Consider the following 13,237-nt stretch of genomic DNA (forward strand, 5'->3'; position numbering starts at 1 on the left):
GCCGGCCGCCGGCGATTCTCCGATCCAGCCCCAGAGGTCACCAATTTAAGGTGATTGGTAAAATAACCAAAGGCGACATGAGGAAAAGGGTTTTTGCACAGTAACTGGTTAAGATCTGGAATGCACTGCCTAAGAATGTGGTGGAGGCAGATTCATTTGTAGCTTTCAAGAGGGAATTGGAAGGGTACCTATAGCGAGATTCTGAAGGGCCTTGGGGGAAAAGGCAGCTGAGTTGCTCCTGCAGAGAGCTGAAATGGCTATTAAGGGCAGAATGACCTCTTCCATGCTGTAACTATTCTACGGTTCAATGAAGACCCGTCCTCATTTTAGAACAACTTCTTCCCTTTTAACTCGCTGTCAAGGTCTGATTGTGCAGCCAATTACTTATAACGGTTACTGTTGCCATGGATGAATGATGTCCCCTCGTAGAAATGATCATTTATAAAAAAAATGATATTTCAAAATCATCTGCAATCTGCCTATAATAAGCTGTAAAGAATTCAGTACATGCAGAAGTAACAGTAGGTTTCCAGTGCAGCCACCATACATCCTGATGTGAGAAGGGATTTCAAAAACAGTTTATCGAACTCTGTGATAATGAAACAAAGTGCCACTTTACTAATGTTACTTCCTTGTTACTTCTTTAATGTGGGTTGGACTAAGCCCAAAGCTGTTTTCACTTCCCCTTATGTTCAGTTCAGTGCTTGAGAACTGAGTTTAAAAAAATTAAATTTAGAGTACCCAATTCATTTTTTCCAATTAAGGTGCAATTTTGCGTGGCCAATCCACCTACCCTGCACATCTTTGGGTTGTGGGGGCGAAACCCACGCAAACACTGGAAGAATGTGCAAGCTCCACACTGACAGTGACCCAGAGCTGGGATTGAACCTGGGACCTCGGCGCCGTGAGGAAGCAATGCTAACCACTGCGCCATCGTGCTGCCCGTCAACCACATTGATATAGATTTGGAATTACATGTACGCTAGATAGGGTATGGATGACAAAGTTCCTTCCCTAAAGGACGTTAGTGAATCAGATGGATCTTTACGACAATCAGCAATGGCGATTATTAGACACTTATTTTCAGACCTGCCATTCTGGGGACCCAGGTCTCCAGAGCAATACCTTGGGTCTCTGGATTATTATGTCCAGTGACAATACCACTATGCCATTGCCTTCCAAGTCTTTTTACATCTTGTAACCAATCTAAGCAGCGATCAGACTGATCCAAAATGAGCTTCACATGTTTGATGGACATGATTAAATAAAATAATTCTGTTAAAATGGAATTAAAAACAATAGTCTCATTGAAGTTAGCTTCACATACTGCATGTTCCAGCTCTGAATAAAATAACTGAAATGGGTCAAGTAAACATCAATATTATTTTTACCAGGAGAGAGTTGCAAAATGTTCTAGATTTATTGAACCTTTGTGATCTTTTGTTATTTTTGGAAGTAAATAGGACCTTAAGGTGATGGATGTTGTTGTTGAGATCACTATATCACTAGCTCTCACATGGTTTTCATCAAGAGCTCCTATAGACATGAACATGATGCATAAGGGCAATTTAGCCTGGCCAATCCACCTAACCCGCACATCTTTGGACTGTGGGAGGAAACCGGAGCACCCGGAGGAAACCCACGCACACACGGGGAGGACGTGCAGACTCCGCACAGACAGTGACCCAGCCGGGAATCGAACCTGGGACCCTGGAGCTGTGAAGCATTGATGCTAACCACCATGCTACCGTGCTGCCCTTACTTTACATGTCAATTCTCAGATGCATTTGTGTCTGACATTGATGTTTATTTTTGACTGATGTATCTGCTTAAAAGCTTATCCTGGACTACAACCAGGATGTTACTCACTGTTCTCGTGAATCCCTTACAGGCTTACTGTTATACATCCCCGCTGGCGAAGCATCATGTGCTTTGTAATGTCATCAGTGAGTATTTGTGCGGGCTTCAGTTCCCCATCTTTCTGTACCCTGAAATGTCGACAAAATCATAATCTGAGTTAAAAAGGAAAAGTGAGATTATCTGTGCCATGTCGTTGATAAAGATGATTTGAACAAGGAGCTGAACAAGATGACAGCAATCCTAGCGCCATGCCCTCAAAATGTGACACAACTAAGATTCTTTTTAGGATTTGTTCCATAAATTTAGAGTATCCAATTTGTTTGTTTTTCCCAATTGAGGGGCAATTTAGCATGGTAATTCACCTACCTTGCACATCTTTTTTGGGTTGTGGGAGATGAGACCCATGCAGACATGGGGAGAAAGCACAAACTCCACACAGACTGTGACCCGGGGCTGGGATGCTCTTTTTAGGATTGATCAATTATTGTGGTAAATTGGTGCCTGCAAACTGATTGAAGCCTTTACACACTTTGTTATATACCAAACCGGTATGGCACTGGATGGAAGAATGGGAAAGTGCATACAGTGAAGTAAAAGATTCCCAAATGATGTCTTGAACTATTGGTTCACTACAATCTCAAGCTGAAGTTACAGCTTGCTTGTGATTTAGATTTAGATTTAGAACAGTACAGCACAGAACAGGCCCTTCGGCCCTCGATGTTGTGCCGAGCAATGATCACCCTACTCAAACTCACATATCCACCCTATACCCGCAACCCAACAACTTCCCCCTTAACCTTACTTTTTAGGACACTAAGGGCAATTTAGCATGGCCAATCCACCTAACCCGTGATGTGCCACCCTTTGGGGTTGGTGCAATTGTCTTGCACATAATGCTTTCAGGAGAGGAATCACCGACAGCATTTACATCGCTAATTCTTACTGGCACTGAAACAAATTCGCTCAGCTCGAAAAAGAGGCTTTGTCCATCATTTTCTGGGTAAAAAGATTCTGCCATGACCTTTTATGGAGGGCAGCATGGTAGCACAGAGGGTAGCACTGTTACTTCACAGCTCCAGGGTCCCAGGCTCGATTCCCAGCTTGGGTCACTGTCTGTGTGGAGTCTGCACGTTCTCCCCGTGTCTGCGTGGGTTTCCTCCAGGTGCTCCGATTTTCTACCACAAGTCCCGAAGACGTGTTGTTAGGTGAATTGGACATTCTGAATTCTCCCTCATGTGTGCCTGAATAGGCGCCGGAATGTGGCGACTTGGGGATTTTCACAGTAACTTCATGCAGTGTTAATGTAAGTCTGCTTGTGACAATAAAGATTATTATATTATTATTTACTCTTAGCAGATCGACATTTTACAACAATATACAGGGGCTGTAAAGGTATTCCTTCTTGAGAAGCTAGTAGGTTACAGAGGTGGTCTTTTACATTGTCTGCACACATGTATGATATCCAACATCATAATTCAGAGCAACATGCAAATGCTGATGCTTTGTCAAGATTGCCGCTACAAGTCAAACAAGAACCTGAAGAACATTTTTTTCAACATCCTGTAATACTCACAGGTGGATAATGTACCTGAGACTTTATCTCCAGTACAGAGGTATAAAAGGACCTATCCATTGATGAGGAAGGTGATGGATATGGTCCAGAAAGGAACTATGTTAGAAGTTCTTCATAAAAATACAGATCTAAAGCCCAACATGTGAAGACTTGTGTGACAAGATTTGGTACACCAGAACAGGTTGTAAGTGACATTGGTACCCAGTTTGCTGAAGTAGTTTGATGAGCAGTATACCAGGGTCAGTTCCATACTATCCTGCAACAAATGGGTTGGCCAAATGTTTTGTTCAATCATTAAAATATTCTATCAAGGCATCGAAGGACTAAGATACAGCAAGAAGAGTAACCAAATTCTTAATGTCTTACTGCACACTCAACAACAGAGCAATGCTGCTGTTCAGGAAGAAACTGCAAACACCATTTGATTTGTTACCATCACCTGATACTTCAGAGATTGTTAAACAGCAGCAAAAAGCATGGATCACTAGAAGAGAATACTAAAATTGCAAGTATTCAATCAAGCAAGTGCTAGCCAGAAGCTGCTCAACCAACTAGAAAGGGCACCTACTGTGATCCTAGAAAAGATATGTCCAGTATCGCTCACCGCACAGATGAGTTTGGTGACGTCCTGCTGATCAGCTACTAGTTTTGTGAAGTGAAATCGCAGAAACCTCTCTAGACTTACTTCCCTTGGACAATGTAGATGCTGTTTTGGAACAGAGGCCAGACGCAGAGCCAAGTTCAGGTTCTGTTTCTGAGGACTTCCATAGAGGAGTGTTATGTATTAGACATCCCTGCTCATCAAGCATCATAAGTCTTACAACACCAGGTTAAAGTCCAACAGGTTTGTTTCAAACTCTAGCTTTCGGAGCACTGCTCCTTCCTCAGGTTCACCATTAACCTGGTGTTGTAAAACTTCTTATTGTGCTCACCCCAGTCCAACGCCGGCATCGCCACATCATGTCAAGCATCATGTGATTTGGAGTGATGTCAGTCAGCATTCAGTGTTTCCATAGCTTCAGTTCTTCATCTTAGATTCGATGAGCAACATTCCGAATAAAACCTTTTAATTGGGTTTGTAAGATCCAGAGTGTGCACACTTCCATACCGTTTCACTTTGCGGTGAACTCGATAGAACACTTGCCTATCTCGCTCTCTTAGCTATCTCAAAAAACCTCAAGGGAGATTGTTGATATGTGGTACATACATCATGTTGCTGCCATAAACTAGAATATATTAACTATAATATACTAAAACAGGTGAATTTATTTTCAGAAACGTTAGCATCGTTGAACATATTTAGAGTTGAATCTTCACACCATTTGTCCCGATACTTTGCTCCAATAGCTTCTACATATGCAGCGCGCCACTTTGTATTACTTTGCGTTACTTGGTGATTTCATTACTTGTCTGTCAAATGAATGTTTGTCAAATCTCAAAAGATGTTGTCAATAAGACATTCAAACCAATACTTCAAGTTGTTTATATTTAAGTTGAATGACTTGACTTCCTTGCCTCAAACATGTAATTAAGATTAACCAGTGTTGCAACCATTGCATCAAAAATAAACTGCAGCGTGTTTTCTTTGAGTGAAGCTGGCTTTTAAACTCTTATGTCACAGGCATGAGGGATTTAAATTACATGGAAAGAGTAGAAAGGTTGTGACTGTTCCCCTGAAGCAATAAATAAGGAAAAGCTGTTTACGTTGACAAAGTAGTCATTACTGGAAGATGCAGATTTAAGGTAATTGGCAAAAGAGCCAAAGAGGAGAGAATTTTTAAACCACAAGGGGGGATTTTGTGGCCCTTCCCACCGGTGAGACCTTCCAATCCCGCTACAGACGGCCCCCTGAGGCAGGTTCTTCAGTGGTGTGGCCGACGAGCAATGCAAATCGCCGTTGTCTTCAGCGGGAACGGAAGATCTCAGCAGCAGCCAATGGTGAGCCGTTTCCGCAACCGGGAAATACACTACGTGGTAGGGCAAAAATGTGAGTCATGGAGTTATGATCTGGGTTGCAGGGCAGCATGGTGGCCTAGTGGTTAGCACAACCGCCTCACGGCGCTGAGGTCCCAGGTTCGATCCCGGCTCTGGGTCACGGTCCGTGTGGAGTTTGCACATTCTCCCCGTGTCTGCGTGGGTTTCGCCCCCACAACCCAAAAATGTGCAGAGTAGGTGGATTGGCCATACTAAATTGCCCCTTAATTGGAAAAAATAATTGGGTAATCTAAATTTTAAAAAAAATGATCTGGGTTGCACTGTCTAAAAGGTGGAAGAAGATACAATAAAGATAAAGGTGTATATTTAAAACGGAAATGTTTACAGGGCTATGGAGGAAGACCAAGAATGTGGAACTAATTGGAGAGCACTCTTCAAAAGTGATATGCTGTGGTGTAAGAGTCTATGAGTCTAGTTTCTATTAGTGAATACCCTGCCAAATCTATCTCATTGTTACATTAAGCCCAGTGCTTCCAACAATGATCAACTTCCAATGGATGTGTGCCAAGCCGGGGAGGCATAAAGAAAATGAATCTGTTTTAACTTGGACACAATCTGACACAGTTCAATAGAATAAAAACATTCTTGGAGTTGCTGGTCCTCTGGGTTGTTGGGCCTCTGCTTTTCCTATGTTCTAGTATTGATATAAAATGCTCCGTATAAATAGTGAGTACCATTTTTTCTTTATCGATTTATATGATGTGAACATTGCTGTCAAGTCCATTCATTCCTACTTGGTCTTGGGGGGAAAAAAAGAGTAGGTGAACTACTGTCTTAAACTGGTGCTGTCCTATGTGGAAAATCTGCTCCCATAGTGCTATTAGATAAAGAAATCCAAGATTTTGACTTGGCAATGTTGAAGCAACAGTGATAATATTTCCGTGTCATGTGTAACTTAGAGGTGGCAACGATGATTTCTGACCAGCTCCTGTAGCCATAAAGTTTATATGGTTGGCCCAGTTACTTTCCTAGTCAATGTTAACCCCTCCAAGATATTGATGATGGGGGATTCATTGATGGTAACGCCATTGAATCATCATAGAATTTACAGTGCAGAAGGAGGCTCTTCTGTTCATCGAGTCTGCACCGGCCCTGGGAAAGAGCACCCTGCTTAAGCCCTCACTTCCAACCTATCCCCATAACCCAGTAATCCCACCTAACCTTTTTGGACACTAAGGGCAATTTAGCATGGCCAATCCACCTATCCTGCACATCTTTGGACTGTGAGAGGAAACCGGAGCACCCGGAGGAAACTGGGAGAACGTGAACCGTGCACGTAAGCAACTGTGCTAACCACTATGCTACCAAGCTGTATCTGATGTTTTGTCCAATTGTATTCTTAGTAAAGCTTTTGTGGGTGGTTTGGTACAACAGAGTGTCTTGCTTGTCATTGAGAGAGGAATTTTGAGTGAGTCACATTGCTGTGGAGTCACATGTTTGCCAGACCAGATAAGGACATTAGTGAAACATGTGTTTATGTGAGGAGGCCTTGTGGCACAGTGGGTAGCATCCCTATCTCTAGAGCCAGAAACCTGGGTTCAAGTCTCACTCCAGGGCATGATGGTCAAGGAAGGTGCATTCATGATGTGACCAAACAGGCTGAGTTATCAGCTTGTAAATCCGTTGCAATATTCCTGATTGCAGGTGGTATGAGTGGGAGAATTTCCTGGACAATCTTTCTGGGAAGGCATCGTCAAACCAGTGCAGTACTTTGTCAAGTATAATTATGGACATTCCAATGAAAGTCCGTGGTCACCAATGCCCTCTCAGATCATTGTTCCTGAAGGTGGTGGAGGAGATGTGGTCACCATCATTGATACCAGATTTATTTAATTAATTTGTCAGTGGGATTTGAACTTGCATTTCCAGGTATTTAGTCCAGGTTTCTGGATTACTTGTAAATGGTAGTTGAAAGACTAATGAGCCATTTTTCATGAATACAAATTTAGGAAGCCCTTGTACGTCACGATGCTTTTGCTATTTTGAATTTATTACAAGAGTAAAGGTTGAATTAATGGGTGTACCCATTGTTGACATGTTGTACAGGTATGTTGAAAAAGTCATTTTATGAGGAGAATGTTTATTAACAAGACTCGTTAAAATTACCAGCAATTCTTGTTTGGATGAACCTGAACCACGAGCTGAAGTATTAAAACTACACATTGGCTAATGGTCCTGGTTAGTAAATATTTCTAATAAATTATGAAAAGCCACGGGCAGCACATGACACAGAGGTTAGCATTGCAGCCTACGGCGCTGAGGACTCTGGTTCAAATCCTGGCCCTCGGTCACTGTACGTGTGGAGTTTACGCATTCTCCCCGTGTCTGTGTGGGTTTCACTCCACAACCCAAAGATGTGCAGGTTAGGTGGATTGGCCACGCTAAATGGCCCCTTAATTGGAAAAGAAATAATTAGGTACTCTAAATTTATTAAATAAAAATTATAAAAGGCCACGACCTGAAACATTAATGCTGTTTCTCTCCGCACATATGCTGTCAGACTAGCTGAGCATTTCCAGCATTTTCTATTTATTTCAGATTTCCAGCGCCTGCAGTATTTTGCTTTTGTTCTAAAAGTAAATATTCATGTTTGATTAATACCTTTTTTCCCCCAAAATTTACCTTTCGACTACAGTAAAGAAATAGCCGCTGACGAGGACTGGTTTGAAAGTGTCCAGAAAGAATCCGCAGTTCACCAGGAAGTTCTCAATCCAGTGTGGACGCCATGAGTGACCCCAGTCTTGAAGACGCAAGCTCAGCTGTGAATGAATTATGTTGGGAGTGTGGCCAGACGCACATGGTGTTGGAGAACCACTTGTATGATTATCAGGATGAAGTGGACGATGAACTAGTCTGTCACATTTGCCTCCAGCCCTTGCTGCAGCCTCTGGACACCCCGTGCGGCCATACGTTTTGCTTCAAGTGCCTGGAGAATTTCCTGCAAGAGCAGGATTTCTGCCCAATGGATCGGAAAAGGCTTCACTTCCAGCATTGTCGGAAATCCAGCCTCCTGGTACGGAACCTCCTTGATAAGCTGATGGTTTTCTGCCCTTTTCGATTGGATTGTGAGAAGGTGATGCAGCGCGGTGAGCTGGACCCTCATCTGCAGAATAGGTAAGTGGTGTGTGGTCCAGTTTCAATGGGGAGAAAAGTATATAATTCCAGGTATTTTGCCATTCCCTAGCTTAACTAAAGCAAGAATTGGCTCTGAAATTCAGAATCTGTGCCCCAAACAATCTGTAAAATATCAAATCCAATTGAGAAATAGCAAGCTTGTATTTTTTTTTTAATAGCACCATTTCATATCCTTGGGTCATCCCAAAGTGCTTTTTAAATACGTTATTGTAGGCAAACTGAACAGCAACTTGTGTTCATATGCAGCACATAAATGGCTGAATATCTTGCCTGAATGTCATTCTCCCTCATTAAATCGCAACTCTTTGCTTAAACTTCTGATTTCTGCTCCCACTCCAATAATCTGCCCTTTTGCTTGGCATCCATTATCATCATATTGTTTGTTTGATACAATTCCCTACAATAAAGGCAATAACTTCTCTTTCTGCCCTGTGAGTAGAGGTGCTGACATTTTAAACATTAGGTCACAGCAAAGGGAAGCTTCGGGCTTAGATTTTCTCTGCATTGAGTTAACAAATCTCAATCAGGAAGCTCTTAAACACTGAATATAGTCACCACCTTTGTGGCTTAAGCTTCTGATTGCTGCTGTAGCATTCACTTGTGAATGAAAGGTGAGGGTTTATTATTATTATTTTTAATTTAAAGTACCCAATACATTTTTTCCCAATTAAGGACCAATATAGTGTGGCCAATCCACCTGCCCTGCACATCTTTGGGTTGTAGGGGTGGGACCCATACAGACACTGGGATAATGTGCAAACTCCACACAGTGACCCAGGGCTGGGATCGAATCCAGGCCCTCGGCGCTGTGAGGCACCAGTGCTGACCACTGTGCCACCTTGCTGCCCGGTGAGAATTTAATATGACCGTATTGCCTGTAATGGTCAAATATTTTTTTATTTTTTTTTTAAATTTAGAGTACCCAATTATTTTTACCAATTAAGGGGCAATTTAGCGTGGCCAATCCACCTAACCTGCACATCTTTGGGTTGTGGGGGCGAAACCCACGCAGACACGGGGAGAATGTGCAAACTCCACACAGACAGTGACCCAGGGCCGGGATTCTAACCCGGGTCCTCAGCGCCGTAGGCAGCAATGCTAACCACTGTGCCACCGTGCTGCCCTGTAATGGTCAAATATGATGTTAACACTTGACCAGCGACTTGTTTCTCTTTAATTCGTGGGACACATGCCATGAATTTGTTGCCCATCTCTCACTGCCCATGAAAAGTGGTGATGATTGAGTGACTACAGGTGCACTGAAGCCATACCCCATCGAGTATTGGCGCCTTTAGTGGAGATTGACACTCCACTAAAACTATGACAAAAACTATGAGTGCACCATGCAGAAAGCTATAAACCACTTTTATATCAGCCCTCGTTTTGTAAGGATTCTGGGAGACTGCCCTGTGAAGTGACCCCTAGCATTTAAATTTCTCAGTCTGGCTGCATTGTCCCAGTGGTAGATGAAATGAAATGAAATGGAAATCGCTTATTGTCACAAGTAGGCTTCAATGAAGTTACTGTGAAAAGCCCCTAGTCGCCACATTCTGTCCGGGGAGGCTGGTACGGGAATGGAACCGTGCGGCTGGCCTGCTTGGTCTGCTTTAAAAGCCAGCGATTTAGCCCAGTGAGCTAAACCAGCCCCTCCAGATTGGGATATGTTTTCTACAATTCTGCTAATTGAACAGGATTTAGTAATGCAAACATCAGTAACAGATTCATGGGTATGGTTAAAAAAAATTTAAAAATTTAAAGTACCAAATTCTTTTTTTTCCAATTAAGGGGCAATTTAGCGTGGCCAAGTCACCTACCCTGCAGATCTTTGGGTTGTGGGGGTGAGACCCACATAGACACAGGGAGAATGTGCAAACTCCACATTGACAGTGACCTGGGGCCAGGATCAAACCCGGGTCCTCAGCGCAGTGAGGCAGCAGTGCTAACCACTGCGCCATGATGCCACCTCATGGCTTTGGTTTTCCAAAACTTAACTTGTGCCAGATTGGCTATAGAGACAATATCATTCCTTATAAACCATAACTGTAATATATATATCTTACAAAGTAGAAACTCGGACCAGTAGAAACCAGCCCCTATTCTGACTTTCGATTAGATGATGGTTAATCTGTACCGTGACACCATTTACCGAACAAAAATTCATCAGTTGTAATCTTAAAATGATTTTGATCCATAATTTACAGCCTTTTGGGTGAAAGAGGTCCATATTTCTATTATGCTTCGAGTTAAAAATTTCACACGCCTAGCTTCAATGTTAAGGTTTTGCCATTTATTCTGGATTCGCCCATCAGGGGAAATAGTTTCTCTATATTTACCCTATCAAATCCTTTAATCATTTCAAGTATCTCCCTTTGAATCATGCCTCAGATGTCTAAGCTCATAAGCCAAGTCTATGTCTTCAATTTGACCCATACGCCCCAGTCATCGGCACTATGTCTCTTCAAGGTCAACATTCCTGAGGTCTGACCAATGCTTTGAACAACTGAAGCTTCAATTGCCCTCTGCTTCATTCCATCTCCATTGGGATAAAGCCTAATATTCTATTTGTTGTTTTGGTTACTTTTTTGTGCAATCCATTATTTATTTTCCATGAAGGAGGATTGAAGGTTTAGGCTGCGTGCATTTAAATGAGCACGTCCCCATTCTTGATCACTGTGTGGTCACACAACCATCACTCCGACTCAAGTCATCTCTCTTGCTTCTCCCAATATCAGCTTATTTCTTGTTTTCTAACCATTGTCATGCAGTGCTCATTTCGTCACTATTCTTGTTCTCTGGAACTTTCTGTCTAATATCTTTTTTTTTGCTCCTTGCTATCAAAATCATTTTCCTTGACTGACATAACTTGCACCAAGTTCCATTCAACCATTTCCCCCCTGTGTTCATTGACTCGCAATTGAACCATTCCTTGGTTTTAAAAATTCTCAACCTTGCTTTCAAATCCCTGCATTGCGTCTGCTATTTCTCTTATCTCCACCAACCACGCAACCCTCGTGAGCATTCCCAATTTTAATCGCTCTCTTTTTGGGGGTCCTTCAGCTGTCAAGGCAATAAATTCTAGAATCATCCTCCCCCCAGCCCCTTGCATCGACGAGTGCAGCCCCAACAATACTCGGGAAGTTCGACCCCATCCAAGACAAAGCAGCCCACTTGATTGGCACCCCTTCCACAAACATTCACTCCCTCCACCAATGAGACACAGTGACAGCAGCAAGTGCCATTGTCTCCAAAGCATGCTGATATTATCTGCACAGTATCCCAATTTGGAACACCAGTTCATGGGGGTGTACTTGGTGTGAGGAGACCCCAGTGAGAATAAACAGCCCAGTTGTTTGTGACAATTATTAAAGACTTTATTAAAGTGAAGAAAAACAAATACACGCTATCTGCTCCATACAATGAAGGTGTATGAATTACTAAACTTGCCCACAGTTTATATGGAATGTACCCCTTGTTCCAAAATATATCTACGATACCTGAACTCCGAAAGACTTCCCTGTTTCAACAAACATCATCCAAATTAAATAACCAGCATTTTAGAAAAACTTCAGAGTACCCAATTCATTTTTCCAATTAAGGGGCAATTTAGCGTGGCCAATCCATCTAGCCTGTACATCTTTGAGTTATGGGGGTGAGACCCACGCAAACACAGGGAGAATGTACAAACTCACACGGACAGAGACCTAGGGCCAGGAATTGAACCTGGGACCTCAGCGCCGTGAGGCAGCAGTGCTAACCACTGCATCACCGTGCTGCCCCATTAAATAACCAGCCTATTGTTACTGCACAATACAGGGATGATAAACGCATTTTCCTGGTCCAGCAAAGATATTTAAAATGCCATCACGAAGGTGTTCTGCACTCCTTGGCTCTTAAGACTTAGAGTCTTGTTTCATGTTAACTTGACCTCCAGGCAGCTGGCTGGAAAATGTTTGCTTTCAATCTTGGTGGTTGGAAGACTGCTAGATATTAACTGCCTTCCTAGCTTCTGATCGTTGGGCCAATTATACTTTTGTTCCTCTTTTTGTTTATGCCTTCTGTGTATTCTGTACCTATCAACTTTCCAGACATTAACATATGTATGTTTACCACAGTGATTTTCCCATTATCTATAAGCTGTTACTCCTCATCAGGTATTCACACCTGATTCTTATCTAAACCGCCTCTAATATCGTTATTGGGAGAGATGCATATCAATGGAGCCTTTTGAATACTGTCTAGTGCAGTCTCCAGGCAGATTTATACCTGTTTCTGGACATCTCCCATGCTGTTATACAAAGAACAAAGAAAAGTACAGCATAGGAACAGGCCGTTCGGCCCTCCAAGCCTGCGCCAACCATGCTGCCCGGCTAAACTAAACCCATCCTATTCATTTTTAAAAATATAAATTTAGAGTACCCAATTCATTTTTTCCAATTAAGGGGCAATTTAGTGTGGCCAATCCACCTACCCTGCACATCTTTGGGTGGTGGGGGTGAAACCTACGCAAACACGGGGAGAATGTGCAAACTCCACATGGACAGTGACCCAGAGTCGGGATCGAACCTGGGACCTCGGCGCCATGAGGCAGCAGGGCTAACCCACTGCGCCACCGTGCTGCCCTTCCCATCCTATTCATAGTTATGTATTGTTAAATTTGTTTTCTGCTGTTGCTAG

The 13,237-nt window shown here is 42.7% G+C and overlaps 1 protein-coding gene across 4 annotated transcripts in view; it reads left to right on the forward strand.

Moving 5' to 3' along the window:
* lnx2b (ligand of numb-protein X 2b) overlaps positions 1-13,237 on the forward strand; it is a 78,893-nt gene that overhangs the window by 22,196 nt on the left and 43,460 nt on the right. For 3 of the 4 annotated variants that reach the window (XM_038776082.1, XM_038776084.1, XM_038776083.1), the window contains one exon: positions 8,064-8,542. The exons of the other annotated variant lie outside the window; for it this stretch is intronic. In XM_038776082.1, coding sequence (XP_038632010.1) covers positions 8,154-8,542 — 389 coding nt within the window. In that variant the 5' untranslated portion in view covers positions 8,064-8,153. The remainder of the gene's footprint in view (positions 1-8,063; positions 8,543-13,237) is intronic. 4 annotated transcript variants of the gene reach the window in all.

This window comes from Scyliorhinus canicula, chromosome 17, assembly GCF_902713615.1.
Source record: "Scyliorhinus canicula chromosome 17, sScyCan1.1, whole genome shotgun sequence".
Taxonomy (NCBI): domain Eukaryota; kingdom Metazoa; phylum Chordata; class Chondrichthyes; order Carcharhiniformes; family Scyliorhinidae; genus Scyliorhinus; species Scyliorhinus canicula.